The sequence below is a fragment of the Hypanus sabinus genome, chromosome 22 (assembly GCF_030144855.1).
Source record: "Hypanus sabinus isolate sHypSab1 chromosome 22, sHypSab1.hap1, whole genome shotgun sequence".
Taxonomy (NCBI): Eukaryota; Metazoa; Chordata; class Chondrichthyes; order Myliobatiformes; family Dasyatidae; genus Hypanus; species Hypanus sabinus.
Genome location: NC_082727.1, coordinates 27297810 through 27315014, shown reverse-complemented (window position 1 = coordinate 27315014; position 17205 = coordinate 27297810). Strand labels below are relative to the sequence as shown.

At 41.2% G+C, this 17205-nt stretch overlaps 1 protein-coding gene across 1 annotated transcript in view; it reads left to right on the top strand.

Moving 5' to 3' along the window:
* nrbf2b (nuclear receptor binding factor 2b) overlaps nucleotides 1-17205 on the top strand; it is a 31256-nt gene that overhangs the window by 6984 nt on the left and 7067 nt on the right. Inside the window, exons 2-3 of the mRNA XM_059947358.1 lie at nucleotides 2444-2528; nucleotides 11154-11194. Coding sequence (XP_059803341.1) covers nucleotides 2444-2528; nucleotides 11154-11194 — 126 coding nt within the window. The remainder of the gene's footprint in view (nucleotides 1-2443; nucleotides 2529-11153; nucleotides 11195-17205) is intronic.

The following is a 17205-nucleotide window of genomic DNA, read 5'->3' as shown; positions in this document are numbered from 1 at the left end:
CACTGTAATGTTCTGCAATGAATATATTAATTTATCTGTATGAGATTTCCGCTAGCCTTTTTTTTGCCTGTATTTTGCATGCAGCAAAGTACAATCTGGCATGCTGAGTTATTGTAAACATGACACAAACACTTCGCCTGTGAATCTTTTGGGGTTGTCTGTTGTACTTGGTGCTCCTAATGCTAAATTCTGACCTAAGTTGGAAGACCGCTCTGTCGAGCACCTCTGCTCCATCCGCCAAAAGCGGAACTTTCCTGTGGTCAATCTTTTTAATTCCTCTTCCCATTCTTGTTTCAACATACCAGTCCATGGCCTCCTCTTCTGCCACAGGAGACCACTGTTAGGGTGGAGAAGCAACACCTCCTATTCCATCTAGGTAGCCTCCAACTTGATGTTGATTTCCGCAACTTCACAGTATTTATTTTTCTTTTTTTTTCTTTTCTCTTCCTCTTTCCCTCCCCCTTCCCTCTTCTTCTATTCCCCATTCTGGCATTTTACCTCTTCTCCTCACCTGCCTGTCTCCTCTTTCCCTTTCTCCCATTGTGCACTCTCCTCTCCTATCAGATTCATTCTCCTCCAGCCCTTTACCACCCACCTAGCTTCACCTGTCATCTTTTAGCTCGTCTTCCTTCCCCTCCCCCACCTTTTTATTCTAGTATCTTCTTCCTTCCTTTCCAGTTCCGATGAAGGGTCTCGGTCCGAAATGTGGACTGCGTATTCATTTCCATAGATGCTGCCTGACCTGCTGAGTTCATCACTTTGTGTGTGTTGATGTTCCAAATGTTGCACTGAGTCTACATTCTGAGCTATCAGGAGAAAACCTTGCTACAGATAACACAAATAATTCTTGTTCTTTTTGGGCATGTGCACCTGAATTATCTAGAGTGGTCTGGCTCGCCATGTTGTAATTTTCTCACCCATTTACAGGTTAGCGGACAAAGAAAATACCTTAATAATGGTTCTAGACCTAATACTAAACTTCAGTTGTATCTATTTTTTTAAATAAATGACAGACTTTCAAAAGTTTAGCTACCAGTGTGCTTTAGAACCAAGTATATTGTAATGTGCTCTGACATGATGGTGTTGCAGTTTATGTTAATTTAATTTTCCAAATCCTTCCTGAACCATTTGGTGTTTTTTGTTTATAATTTTGCTTAAATTGTCCCATATTTCAGTTTCAAATCTCCCAAAATTCTGAGCCCATCCTAAAAGTGCAGAATTATTAGTGAACAGCGCCACCTCTACTTGCACTTTCCAATTTTAACCTTATTTTTGTTGGCTGTCAGAGGCGGACATATTGGTGATCTGCAGGTATTTTTCATTAAAGCATGCTGAGCTTATTGAAACTTCAATGATAACAGCAACTTCCCTTTGTATTGTCCCATTAATGCAGTGGAGATATCGCAAATGCATGGTCATACTAAAAAAAAAACTGATCCCAAGTCATGAAAGGTTTATAGTTAGTGAAAGATTGGTCAGAAAAGCTTTAATGAGGATACAAAAGAGAAATTGTATATGACACAGGTTTTTAAGAGGGAAAATGACAAAGACCAGCATTTGAACATTTCAGAAAAAAATCTGTGTCTTTAGGCAAGTATTGATTATAGTATGAAATAGATAATTGCAACTTGGTTTGAGCTCTACAATTGGTGCATATCATTAAACGTGAGATGATTACATTTGTGAATTACCAAAGAGCAATTGAGACCCCAGGTATTTCAGTGGATTTTAAACCTGGCAGCGATTAAACAGAAAGAGCCTTGGATGGATATGAGATAAGGATGGGATTAAGAGGGCTGAGTATTTCAGAACTTAAAACTATTTTAATTAACAAAGTGCAATTATATTTATGACTTGTTCAGATCCTAACCTGAGGATTACCTATAGGCCTGCCAGAGTGACCTGCACTGACCAGAACCAAATACAGATTAATTTGTAATGTCAACTGTAAAGGGATGTAATGTGAGAGCATTCGGATGTACGTTTAATTGAGAAATTTAAAGGCCAGCATTTTGAACATTTCAGAAATAAAATCTGTGTCTTTAAGGAAGCATTGATTATAGTGTGAAATAGATAATTGCAGTTTAGTCAGTAATTTGAAGGTGGTACAACAGCAGCAGCTTCAGTGTGATGATCTGCTATATCTGGAAATAGGACATTCCCCACTGAGGTCTTCATGTTGTTTGTGTTTTTGTCTTTTGTACGAGTTGCAGTGTGTTCAAGTGTTGTATGTTATTTTGTGAACTTGCTGCCAAGTCATTCTCCAGTGATCAATAAGCTAGGAGACATAATGTCACGAGAAGGTTTACGCATACACTCTCTTCACAGTCCTTGCAAGCAGAAATGATAAAACTGCTGAGTTCAGTTGCAGGGCAAGAGTCATCTTGATTTGAAATGACGTATGCTGCAAGTGTATCCTGCTCAGAAGTATTGTTTCTTTTAGGCTCACCAGCAAAGCAGAAAGGCGGAGCGTATGCTAGCAGCAGGAAAATATGCCGAAGCAATTGATTGTCATGGGAAGGCTGCAGGTTGGTGAATCTTTCCATCTTATGTAACTAAAAGGTTTTCTGTACAACATCTTTGGGAATTTTCATAACTGAAAGCCAGTTCTTATTGTGGTTAAAATAATTTAGGAGAAGTTACACAATGTGATTTATTTTGGGCACTGTTTGACTATTTTATATACCTGGTGTAGTCCCCTAGTTTGGAATAATATGAAATAAGTACCGAGCTGTCCTGATGAAGATTCTCTAATGTAGTAAACTATCCCAAGGTGTTTCACGGGAGTGTAATTCAACAAAGTTTGACACCAAGTCACAGAGAAATGACTGAGGAGGAATTCCTGAGCTTGGAATATAAGCAATTGCAATTATGGAGGGACATCAGAAGGATACAAGCAGAGAAGATAACGAGTTATAAATAATTTATGAAGTATTAAACGAGGAGGAGGTTACAGAAAAGACCTGAGTGTTGGCTGACCATGCTATTAAGGCAGGGATAACATGAGTGTGAATTAACATTAATTGAGATAAAAATCTTGGAGTTCAAGGTGTACTGAAATTTATGTGTTTGAAAGTGTGAAGCCTTCAGAGTCGTTATGGTACAGCCGAACTGTAGGTAATAAAGTAATACACCATGGAAGGGGGAAATTGAGCTCATTGTGCATATGCCAAATTATGTGTGTGGCAGATCCTTAGAGTTTTATCCAATTAGTCTGATTACCTACTCCTCAATACCCTGAAATTCAGAAAATTACTTTTTGAAAAATGTTCACACCCTTCCTTAAGGCAGTGTGTTCCTTCAGGGATTGTAGATCAGCTGCATAAAGATATTCTTCTCACTTCCCCTCTGGTTCTTTTTTCCTTGATCTTAAATCTGAAAAAAAAAGTTCAGTGCAAAGGATAGGATGTAGATCAGTTGAAAATATGGGTATAGAAATGGCAGCTGGAGCTCAGTCTAGACAAGTATGAGATATTGCAGTTTTGGAAGTCAAATATAAGAGGAGATTATACAGTAAATGTCAGGACCCTTAGGAGCTTTGCTGAACAGAAGGATTGTGGGGTGCAAATCAGTGTCTCCCTGAAAGTGGCTACACGAGTGGATAAGGTGGTGGAGGATGAGTACAGTGTTCTTCATTGGTTGGAGCACTGAATTTAAAAGCTGACAATTCGTGCTGCACCTGTATAAAACTTTAATTACGTCACATTTGGAATATTTCCATATGAAGGAGGCTGATTAGCCCACCAAGTCTATGCCTGCTAGCATGTGTAGTTCTGGTCACTGCATAACTGGAAGGATGTGGAGGCTTTGGAGAGGATGCAGAAAAGATTCATCAGGATGTTAGGATTAGAGTGTTTTGGCTATAAGAAATTGGACAAATTTAGATTGTTTTCTCTGGGGAAAGTATATAAAGTTATGAAAGGTATGGTTAACGTAGGTAGTCTGTCTTTCTTCCAGGGTGGGAATATCAAATACTAGAGCTCATCGCTTTAAGGTGAGGGGGGGAGCTCTTAATGGAGTTTTATGCACAGCCAGGCGAGGTTGGGAAGTAGATACAACAGAAACATTCACAAGGCATTAGACAGGCACGTGAACAGGTGAACACGTGAATATAGACTATGTGCATGCAGGCTTAATTTGGCGCCCTGGTTGGTATAGGTATTGTGAGCTGAAGAGTCTGTTCCCATGCTATATTGGTACATGTTCAAAGGATCACTATAACAGGATGAAGCTACCAACCATTTACAGCAATTTATGAACAATTTTTATTCATTCAAGAGATGAGGACTTTATGGGCTGAGCTGGCATTTAATTAACTATTCCTAATTATCCTCGAAGGTGGCAGTGAGCTGCTGCCTTTAACTGTCTGTTCTTGATGTGTGGGTATATCCACAGTAGTGTTAGGGAGAGAGTGCCAGAAATTTGAACCACTGTGACCTATTTCCAAGTGTGTGGTGTGGAGAGCAACTTCCAGGTGGAGGTGTTTTTGCTGTCCATGTCCTTCTAGCTGGTAGAGGTGGTAGGTGCTGCCGGAGTTGCAGCAAAGCTTCCTGTAGATCATACAAATTGCTGCTACCGTGCATAATGTGCTGTAGTTTAAAATTTATTTTAAGTTCATTTAGAATCATTTTGGGTTCTAAAGTTCCTCACGGGGATTGGGTGTGAGGGTGTAGGGGTGGTATAGATGGGCTTTAAAGATCCGGACAGAAACAAGTAAAATAGGGAGGTTAGGCAGATAAGTAGATAACCAAAGTTGTGGTTTAGGGGTATAAAACATCCAGTTTATCGGGTGACTCCTTTGAGTTTTGATGCTTTATCTTGGGTGTTAGACATCAAGCAAACAGTGCTTCCATTACAGTGGTCATTAGTATTCATGCATATAGTCCAAGCAAGTAATATTGGAGTATAAAGTTGCATTGTTTGCTGTGTAACCAAAACTATGTAGTCAGCTTTATGTTTGCTATTTGCTATGTATGTATCCAATTTAGTAGGAGAATGCAATCTCCGTATTGTCTCTGTACAATTGAACACATCAATGCCTTGAGAATGTAGCTAACTTATACTTACTATGTAGCCAACTTATCAGCCAGAATGAAATCTCTGTATTGTCTCTGTACTGTTGAACACATCAGTGACTTAAGAATGTAGCCAAATAAGAAGAGAATGGTGTGTTAATGAGAGGCTAGCTAAGAGATAACTGTGGCCAGGGATGAGGTAACACGTGGCCCAAAAAGTAGATTAGAACATAATTAAGTTAATGGGTAGAAACAATAGTGGGAAGTAGGGAGCTGATGTACTGGTGATACGCAACTGTAGACCGATTGGATATGCTAATGCAACTAAACCAGGAGATTGCTATAAAAAATGCTATGCACAAGGATCGGTGGGCAATCGGTGACTAGCTCACTGACTGTCTCAGCTTTGATTTGCAAATTAAAGTTTAACACTTCTTGAATCTCCTGCGTCTCCTGGTCGTTTGTGGGGCACAAGAAACCACGACAAAAATTGACGTAGTCGGCAGGATTGGAAAGAGACCCGCGGAAAGGAAACGGCAGATTGGGGACGCTTCCCAGTCCGCTAGGGAACCCCACGGGGCTAACAGAATTAAGGGTGCACCCAAACAAAAGGTACTCGCTTTTTGCGACAATTTGGACTAAGAATTCTGTTGGTTTTGGGGAGGTCTTGGAGTCTCAGAAGTGTGGAACCACTGCCGTAGGGTCTCTCCAGTCCAAAGAATCTGGCAAAATTGGGGGTTAACAGGAGGCTCAGAGGATTGATCAAGAACACTGCAGTGAGGGTAAGTAGAAATAAGCTAATAAGAAGTTAAGTGAAGAAAAATTCCACGTGGTGTTGGTAAGTCCCAGTGGATACCGCTTCGCATGAAACAAAGGTCTGAACGGGCAGAGAAAGGAAAAATAGAGAAAATCCTCGTGGATACCGCTTCGTATGAAACGAAGGTCTGAACAGGCAGGGAAAGGAAAAATAGAGAAAATCCTCGTGGATACCGCCTTAAGAGATAAGGGTCTGAATAGACGAGGTGCAAAGAGAAAGTTCTGTGGATACCGCTGTAAATAGAGGTCTGTATGGGCAGAACAGAATAGGAAACAAGGACAGTCCAATATATAGTTTAAAGGGCTGGTAGATGGATGATAGACTAGGCATAGAATTAGAGTAAATAATATTATCCAGTAAACGAACTGTAGATCTCTGAAATACCTTAAAAAGAGAGAACAACATGACAGGTAAAGGAACGGCAGTAGAGATTCTGAACAAAAAAATCCCGGTAAATAAATATGAGATCACAAAAACTTCAGAAAAATGGGAAAAAAGAACCAAAAACCTGGTCACAGAATGGCCAAGAGAAGGAACGTTTGATGTAAGCTTGTGCGAAGAAATGGAGGCACTAATTAAAAATTACAAACCAAAAGATAAATCTAAGAAAAGAGGGCAAAAAAGAGAACAAGAAATGGAAGTGCTAAAACTCTTCAGAACGGAGGGAGAAAGGCTGAGGAGGACAGGTAGAATATTGATTACAAGCGAGGAAGACACTAAGGTGCTGGAGAAACAGCCTGTTAGAGGGAGGTACAGTGAGAAGCTGCCTTCAGCTCCGTACCCGGACGTGAAAGAAACAGAAAGGCCCCCTCCTTATAATGAGGAAGGAACCCCTAAGCAGTGCCCTCTGCTGATGGGTACAGTAAACATGCAGGGAGAAGTACAAGTTTGGGATAATGAGGATAAAAGACAATACGAGAAGGAAAAAGCGGCGATATGGAAGGAGATACAGGCAGAAAGGATAAAGGTGGAACAGGCAAAGAGAGAAATGAAAGAAGAGATTGAACAGATGAAATACTTGAGAGAGGAAAAGGAGTATGAGGAATATTGGTTATACCATAGAAATCAACAGACTAGAGAAGAAAGTGGCTCATCAGGGCAGGAAGAGCTGAGGCATTCAAGAGGAAGTGGAAAAAAGATAGGAGACGAGAGTCTTGGAGAAACACGAGAAGGGAATCAAGCACGAGTAAGGGTCATGAGGAGTCCCTGCCACAGGTGTACAGACACGGACAGGAAGAAAGAGAAGGTGACTCATTGGAGGAGCAAGAGTTAAGTGGTGAGAGAGAGGATGCGAGAATTTGTGGGGAAGAGGTAGGAAGCAGAAGCCTAGAAGAGCAGAAGGAGGCGGTAGGGAAGCAACTTGCGGAAGTAGAGAGAGAGCTAGATAAGTTACTGAGAGGGGATTGCCAGAGGAGATGTGAAAATTACTCCAGGGGCCAACCAAGTATTGAATCAGGACGGAAAGGAAGGACTCCACAGGGAGACCGAGGGAAGAAGAGGACCCCGGAGAAATTTGTGTGGGAGGCAGTAAAGACGTACCCTGAGACAGATGGGGAGTCAGGCGAGGAGGAGAGCCAGGGCAGGTGGGCAGGTGGGAAGAAGGAGGAAGAATGATGCCATTGTTAGTTAAAGGATCAGGACAAGTGCAGTATATCCCTTGGGGATCCCAGGACCTGGAAGGGCTGAAAAACACTCTGCCCAATCTACATGAAGGAGCAGGGAAATAGATTAGAGCCTTTGAAGAAGAAACGGCGGGTCAATTATTGGCTATGGGAGATTTGAAGGCATTATTGATAAGGTTGATGGGAACCTCCAAATTTAACAAACTAATGGAAATGGCTGGCATAGTAAACTCGAACGACCTGAGAACTGATGGAGACGGGTTTGACAGAGTGAGGCAGAGGGTATGGCAGGTCCTCAGGAAGCTTTATCCACCCAAAGTGGACCCCAAAGCCTTAAAGGGGGATCCACTGGGACACACTGAAAACCCAGCAGCCTACGTAGAAAACCAGTTGAAAAGGTGGAGACTGGAGACTGAGGAAGAGGTGGAAAATAGCTTATTTATCACCACACTGTTCAGACATAGCATTTTGGATGCAATGCCTCCTCAAGTAAAATCCAAACTGGAGGAAGTGGTTGGGCTGGCGTCAATGACCCCACAAGAATTTAGAGACCACGTAGTCCATGCGGTTGAGAAATACCGGAAAGACAAACGAAGGTTGGCTGAGCAGCAGGAAGAGGTGCAAAGAAAATTAATACAAATGCAGCTTGAAGAACTCAAAAAGAAGGAAAAAGAGAAAAGCAAAAAGATGCTGCCAGCAACTACCAGTCTGAGTACAGCCATCGAACTGGATGAAGCACCACTATATGGAGGAACCGATCATACTGTAAGACAAGGGCCGGAAAACCCCATGCCAATAATCAACATCTTTGGAGGAGCATTCCCACAAATGCCCTGTCAGGAACAGACTAAATTCAAACAGCCCAGACAGGACTGGAAGTCCCAAGGAGGGGTACAGAGGAGCTATGGGTAGAGGGGACCAGTGAGGAAAGAGAGGTAGAGAGATTGTGCTGGGGATGTAATCAGCCAGGTCACATGAGAAGGTCCGTTTACACCATGGCCTGTCACACACCAGCAGGAACTGATAAGAAGGGAACAGTTAGATGCAACTAGCAAAATGGCGTGGCAGAATAGACAAGCATTGGACTGGCTGTTGGCAGAAAAAGGAGGCATTTGTGTGACGTTTGGAGAGAAGTGCTGTACTTTTATACCAAATAACACTAGTCCAGAAGGATCGTTTACTAAGGCAATGTATAAGTTGAAAACTCTAAGAAAGGAAGTTAAACAGAATGCAGGGTTCAGACATCAGTTATTTGACTGGTTAGAAAATAGACTCGGAGGATGGGGAGCATGGTTGACTAAAATGGCAATAATTGTCAGTATTGTTGAGCTGTGCGCTTGTGCTGTGCTGTTTTCTTCCTTGTCTCAAGTCTCTTGTAGTGCGTGCTGCAACCAAACAATTTCCGATGCTCGTGGCAATTACTGAAGCAAGCTTAGTGGAGAAAGAAGCACCGAAGGTGTATTGTTACAGCCTACAACACCTGCAGGATGAACAAGAGCAAAATGACAGTGTGGGAGTAGATTGTAAGGGCTTCTGAGCTTTTTTTCCCTGTTTCGGGTACAAAGGGACAGGTTTTTGGCTCAGCGACCCAGGGTAACGGAGAGAATACTTTGAGGTCTTGGTGCAGAAAATTATAGTTTGACCAGAGATTTGGGAATAAGTGCTTGAGTTTATTGGGGCTTTTGTGCGTGGACTCTTAGTCTTCTTTCTCTGTGTGAGGACTATGGGTCTCAAAGGGGGGATATATTGGAGTATAAAGTTGCATTGTTTGCTGTGTAACCAAAACTATGTAGTCAGCTTTGTGTTTGCTATTTGCTATGTATGTATCCAACTTATCAGCCAGAATGAAATCTCTGTATTGTTTCTGTACTATTGAACACATCAGTGACTTCAGAATGTAGCCAAATAAGAAGAGAATGGTGTGTTAATGAGAGGCTAGCTAAGAGATAACTGTGGCCAGGGATGAGGTAACAGGTGGCCCAAAAAGTAGATTAGAACATGATTAAGTTAATGGGTAGAAACAATAGTGGGAAGTCGGGAGCTGATGTACTGGTGATACGCAACTGTAGACCGATTGGATATGCTAATGCAACTAAACCAGGAGATTGCTATAAAAAATGCTATGCACAAGGATCGGTGGGCAATCAGTGACTAGCTCACTGACTGTCTCAGCTTTGATTTGCAAATTAAAGTTTAACACTTCTTGAAGAATCTTCTGCGTCTCCTGGTTTTTTGTGGGGCACAAGAAACCACGACAGTAACAGATCCAAACCAGCATTTTCCTACCTAGCCTAGTGTAGCTTTGGTCGTTTGCCCTGTCCCATCCTTCCGCTCAATTGGGGTTATTGCATGATCAATGTTTTTTCAATATTTTTCAAAATTGCAGTGCAAGTTGAAATAGTTCTTCTAGAAATGGCAATAATTAAACATGAATGCCGACTGTCCATTGCTATATAAGCTTCAGATTTATTTATTACATGTACATCAAAACATACAGTGAAATGTGTTAACAACCAGCCTACCCAAAGACGTGCTGGGGGGCAGCCCACAAGTATCACCACACAACCTGGCACATACATGCCAACATACAGTAGCATGACCGCAGTGTTTCACAGAACAACAGAAGCCGCAAAAAAAAAAGATAACCAGCAACAAAATACACTGCTCACGCTCACACTCCAAGCAGACCTCCTGCCCCAATACAGATTGCCTCCAGTCCTTGTCCCCAGATTCTCAGACTCCCAGATTTTGGGCCTCCAACTTCAAACTTCACCCCATGACACTGATCACATTAAGATGAATTGAAGCTGGAAAGTGGACTGTTGGATTTGGATTACCTATGTGAACTTTTTAATGTCAACAATTTGAATTTTAACTTGTTCTGAAGCTTCCATAATCCAGGTTTTATCCAACATTTTAGCGACAAGGCATGTGATTTTGGTATTTATTTTGATGAATCCAGTTAATGTTTAACCTCATCATTTAGATAAAGATGTAGAGCTGTGTATGTCTGTACTTGGATCATGAGGCTGCACAGCTTTCTTTGTGTTGATATTTAAATATTTAAATAAGTTTGTTTCCTGGATAACATGGAAGTAGTGCACCTGGATGCTATTGTTATACCTCTTATTCAGTCGTTTACTTGATGACTACATTGTTTCCATGATATCCATTGTTCAGTGAGTGGGAAGGTTCTCATGGAATGGAATAATTGTGCATTAAGTGATTTTACTGTTGTCTATAAAGCCCTGGTCTTTTGTAATATTTGTCTTGTCCATTTATAAAGGGTATTAGGAGGGGTATAGATAGGGTAAATTGCAACAGGCATTTTCTACTGAGGCTGTGTAGGCATACACCCAGGGGTCATGAGTTAAGGGTGAAAGGTGAAGTGTTTAAGGGAAACATGAGGGGAAACTTCTTCACTCAAGGGGGTGAAAGTGTGTAAGGAGCTGCCAGTGCAAATGGTGTATGCGAGCTCGATTTCGAGTTTTAAGAGGAGTACATGGAGGTAAGGATATGGTCCTGGTGCAGGTCAATTGAAGTAGGCAATTTAAATGGTTCGGTATAGACTAGATGGCCCAAAGGCCTGGTTTCTGTACTGTACTTTTCTATGGTTCTAAATGTGGTAAATTTATTACTTGTTAACAACACATCATGCACCATCCACTGACAATGCTTTTTTTTCCCCTTTCTGTGCAGAACATCTTGGAGAAGCTATGAAGCTAACACGTTCAGAACAGGTATGCATTGAGTGAGAAATGTGATTAATTCACAAGTACTTTATTTAACATCACATTGAATCAGGAAAGTAAACGCTTCTTGCTTGGCACTCTCTACCCTCTCCTGATCCAGTATGAAAGAGCCATAGAAGATTACAACACAGCAAAATACATTTGACCCTTAATGTATATACCAGCCAAAAAAGGAGCTATTTGAGGCATTTCTATTTTGCATTTCTAGGTCCATTGTCTTGCAGGTTAAGGCTCCTCAAGTGTATATCCTGAAAACCTCTTCAGCGCTATTCCAGTCAGACCATCTCTAGTCTTTCTCCTGTCTCCCTTTACTAATAAAACTAAGTTTAAATTATCTAGTTATTGACACTGCCAAGGGAAATAGGTCCTTCATATTCACCTTATCTATGTGTTTTATAATATTGTATGCAGCAATTAAATCTGAGTCTGTTCCTATAAATAAAATGTTATATCCCTGATGATGACCTTGAGTATTTCCTTTGCATCTGTTCTAATACTGTGCCAAGCCTTCCTCTGGTCTGGTGACCAAAACTGAATGTGACTGTGCCATAACTGGCATCTTGTTCAGTTCCAGTATACCTTCATACCTCAGCCAACAAACTCAAGTTTCACTGTTTACTTTCATAGCCACTTTATTAAATTGCTCTCCTACTTTCAGAAATCTATGAATGTTGACTCCTAAATTTCCCTTGTCCTTCTACAAGTCTTCTAACTTGCTTTTAAATGTTTTATTAACTTTCTCTGTCTGCACTTCCCCAGTACTAACTTCATGCCTTGTCAAGATAGATTCCCTTCATCAAATGATTATTTCTTTAAATCTTCCTGCAATGTACAACTTTCCTCCCTGATCTCCACTACATAACATATTTAGGTAAAAGATTACATGACCATTAGACTCAGGAGCAAAAGTAGGCCATTCAGCCCATTGAGACTGCTCTGCCATTTTGTCATGGTTGATCTATTTCCCTCTCAACCATTATGCCTTCTCCCCATAACCTTTCACGCCCTGACAAATCAGGACCTATCAACTTCCACCTTAAATGCACGCAATGACCTGGCCTCCACAGCCACCTGTGGCAATGCATTCCACCGATTCACCACCCTCTATTTTGAGGGTGTGCCCTCTGGTCCTAGACTCCCTCAACCCCGCCCCCCCAACCAAAGGAAGCATCCTCTTCACATCCACTCCGTGTAGGCCTTTCAACATTCGATAAGTTTCAATGAAATATCCTCCTCCCTACCTCACTAGAATTTAGAAGCGGCTCACAGCCTTCAATCACTGCTCATATGATGACCCTTTTATTCCCAAAATCATTCTCATGAACCTCCTTTGAAACCTTTCCAATGTCAGCACCTGTTCTCTTAAATAGGGGACCCAAAACTGCTCACAGTACTCTGAGAGGCCTCACCAGCGCCTTATGCAGCCTCAGCATTACATCCTTGCTTTTATATTCTAGTCCTCTTGAAATTAATACTGGCATTGCATTTGCCTTCCTCAACTATCAATTCAACCTGCAAATTAATCTTTAGGGAACCCTGCATGAGAACTCCCAAGTTCCTTTGCATCTCAGATTTTTGAATTTAGTAAATAGCTTAGACAGGCTACACTACTGTCTGGTACGGGGTGGGGGGGCGCGCTCTGTGGCTACTGCACAGAACTGAAAGAAGCTACAGAAAGTTGTAAAATTAGCTCAGTCTTGAGTACTAGCCTCCATAGTATCCCTCAGGAAAGAACTGTGAAAGCCTGAAGGTACAAACTCAATGATTCAGGAACAGCTTCTTCCCCTCTGCCATCCAATTCCTATATGGCTATTCAGCCAAGAGCACTACCTCACTTTTTATTTAATCTATGTTTTCTGTTTTTGCACTATTTTTAATCTATTCAATATACATATATGTACTTTCATTCATTTACTTATTTACTTTTTTAATTATCTTTCTATATTATCATGTACTGCTGCTGCTAAGTTAACAAATTTCACAACACATGCTGGTGATAATAAACATGATTCTGATTCTTCTGGCCTCCTCCCTTCTTGAAGAGTGGAGTGACATTTGCAATTTTCCAGTCTTCCGAAACCATTCCAGAATCTGGTGATTCTTCCCCTCACTGGTGCGTGACACAGGCAGCAATCCTAGAGGTCCTGCTTTTCAGCTTTCTACCTAGCTCTCTAAATTTTATCTTTAGGACTTCCTCTCTTTTCCTTCTGATGTTATTGGTAGCAGTATATACCAATACATCTGGCTGCTCACACCCCAACCCCTCCTTATATTGTCGTGGACATGATTGGAAACATCCCTGGCCCTGGCACCTGGGAAGCAACATATCATCTGGGTGTCTCTAGTGCATCTACAGAGACTCCAGTTTACTCTTCTAGCTATGGAATCACCTATCACCACCGCATTCCTTCTTTGCCCCCTTCCTCTCTGAGTCACAATGCTAGAGACCCAGTCACTACAGCTCTTCTCTGGTAGGTTGATCCAACCTACTCTTCAAGCGCCTCCTGCCCCAACAGTATCCAAAATGGTATGCTTGTTATTGAGCAGAGCGGCCACATGGGTACTCTGAACCGTCTACCTATTTCCCTTCCCTCTCCTAACAGTCACCCATTCACCGGCCTCCTGCAGTTTAAAGGTGACTTTCTCCCTGTAGTTCCTATCTATCACCTCCTCTGGTTCTCTTATGAGCTGAAGGTCATCTAGTTGCAGCTCCAGATCTTTAACACGTTCTCTGAGATGCTGCAGCTTGGTGCAGGTGTGGTTATCCAGGATGCTAGAGGTCTCCCAGGATTCCCACATCCCACACACAGAACAAAACACTGCCCTTGGAGCCATTCTTATTGACCTAACTATACACTAACAGATGAAGATTGAGCAAGAAAAAGCTTACCAGGTACTTGTGTCACCCTTGCCTGTTATTGACCAGGGGTATTGAGCAAAGCCAAAAGTCTCCCCATTCTAACACTGCCCCGCTCCAACAATGACTGCTCCACTTGCCCATCTTATTTTTATTTGATGTAGCTAATGAATCCCAAAATTCAATTTGGCTGCTGTTCAAACTCCAAAAAAAAAGTCCATGAAGCACTGATTTTTAAAGATCCCTCCTCGACCTGGGTGAAGATACCTTTATTTTTTGCCTCCCACTTCAGATTGTCCACTGTTCAAGCTCATCTGTAAAGCGCTTATGTACACACATTTTAATTGAAATGTTTTGCAGAGGTGGGTGTTCTGTACCCCTGCTAAGAAAATTCTTCAAACTCTCTGGATACTCTTTATCCTTTTCCAGTGTCTTCCTGTATGGTAATTGCTTTAGTTGTTTCCCAGGAGTTTGCAATTACCCCGCATAAACCCAGGAATATGACAGCCAGTGGTGTAGTGGTGTCGGTACTGGATTTCGAGGCGAGTGGTCCCAGATTTGAATCCTGCTGGCTGCTTGCACACTTTCCATCCATGCTGGGTGGAGCACTGAGCTAGCAACACAGCTTCAAAACAAACACAGACAAATGCTAAAGAAATGGCGACGTTGCTGCCCAATGCTCCACAAGGCACGGAGAGGAAGAACAACATTATACTAGTAATAAGCATGGAGAATTTCAGCCATGAGCAGAAGTCTGAGCCAATCGTTTCCCTCAAAATGAAATCAACATTGTAATTGTCAAACCAATTGCTTAGTTCAATAATATTTACTGGGACTCTAAATATTGTGTTTACACAGTTGTTAAACTTCCCATAAATCCAATTGACATAATCGCCTGTGCTTTTTAAAACCGTAGCTAAATCAGTTCAGACTGTTATGCATCCCTGACAGCCACATAGACCAGGGTAGGACTATACAAAATTGCTTGTATTTCTTGATTGAAATCTTTGCACTCTATGAGGCAAAGAACTGATGAAAACAGTATCTTAAATTATAATACTTTCACTAAGTTGCTGTAAATGTCAAGCTTGAGTCACAGCTGAATGTCACTTACTTAAAAAATTCATTTTAGAATCATAGTTGTCAACTATTTCTAAGTCCCTAGAGTAAAAATTCTCTGAATCCATCTTTGAGCATAGAATCTAGAAAACACCTTTTGAACTGTTTGCCTTGCTGCCCACATTGAGGAAGGAGTGGCAGTGCTCATCAGCACTGCTCTGGTGAGGAAATAATTTAAACTAAAATATTCCGGGTGACCATTTGCTAGGACATGTTCTTCAGATCCAGATAACTGCCTACTTCCCTAGGAGCCCTCAATCATTGATCTCACAAGCATATGCAAAAAAGCTAAACCTGCTTTAAATAACCACCTTGAATCTCTTAAAACCAACATTCATTGCAGGTTTGCAAAATCTTGCAAAATTATTAATTGGAAAAACAAGCTCAAAGTTAACTAATTTCTAACCACATATGCATGTTCTAAATATTGTTGTCTTGAACAAGACAGCATGTTCCAATTACAAGTGCATGTTTATATATTAGTCATTTGTTAGAAGTTGATATATTTGAGAACGTGCATCAGATTTAGACCATAAGACACAGGAGCAGAATTAAGCCAATCGACTTATCGAGTCTGCTCTGCCACTCCATCATGGCTCATTTATTATCCCTCTCAGCCCTATTCTCCTGTGTTCTTCCTATAACCTTTGATACCCTTACTAATCAAGAACCTATAAACCTCCACTTTACCCTGTCTAATGACTTGGCCTCTTCAGTTGCAATGAATTCCTCAGATTCAGAATTATTATCACCGGCATGCGACATGAAATTTGTTAACTTAGCAGCAGCAGCTGTTCAGTGCAATACATAATCTAGCAGAGAGTAAAAAATGATAGTAATAAATAAAACATAATAATAAATTAACATGGAAATCAATTACATATATTGAATTTTTTTTTTAACTATGTAAAAACAGAAAGACTTTTTTTTTAAAGTAAGGTAGTGTCCAAAGCTTTAATGTCCATTTAGGAATTGGATGGCAGAGGGGAAGAAGCTGTTCCTGAATCACTGAGTGTGTGCCTTCAGGCTTCTGTATAGGTAGCAGTGGAAAAGAGCATGCTCTGGGTGCTGGAGGTCCCTAATAACAGACGCTGCCTTTTCTGAGACACTGCTCCCTAAAGATCTCCTGGGTGCTTTCCAGGCTAATGCCCAAGATGGAGCTGACTAGACATACAACCTTCTGCAGCTTTTTTCAGTCTTGTGCAGCAGTCCCTCCATACCAGACAGTGATGCAGCCTGTCAGAATGCTCTTCATGGTACAACTATAAAAGTTTTTGAGTGTATGTGTTGACATTCCAAATCTCTTCAAACTCCTGATAAAGTATAGCCGCTGTCCTGCCTTCTTTATAACTCCTACCCTCTGAGTAAAGAAATTCCTCTTCACCTCTGTTCTGAAGTGACATTCTTAATTCTGAGGCTGTGCCTTCTGGTCCTAGACTTCCCCACTATAGGAAAAATCCACTCCTCTCTATCTAGGCCTTTTAATATTTGATAGATTTCAATGAGATTCCCCCCACCTTATTCTTCTAAATTCCTGTGAGTACAGTCCCAGATTCATCAAAAGCTCCTCATTAATGCCAGCACAATCTTTCCTAGATAAAGGGCCCAAAACTGCCTAATCTGTCTGCCTTTCTGCATACTCCAAGTAATTATAAAACATTAGCATTATATTCTTGCTTTATATTCTAGTCCTCTCTAAATGAATGCTAATATTGCATTTGTCTTACTTACTATCGACTCAACCTGCAACTAAGCTTTTGTGGAGTTGTGCATGAGGATTCCCAAGTCTCTTTGCACCTCTGATTTCTGAATTTGATCTCCATTTAGAATAGAATCTATGCCTTTATTCCTTTTACCAAAGTGCATGATCATACACTTCCCTGTACTGCATTCCACCTGAGATTTCTTTGCCCATTCTCCTTATGTCTTGTCTTTCTGCAGACCCCCTTCTTTCTCAACACTACTGGCCCCTCCACCTATCTTTATATTGTTCACAAATTTGGCAACAAAGCCATCAATTCTG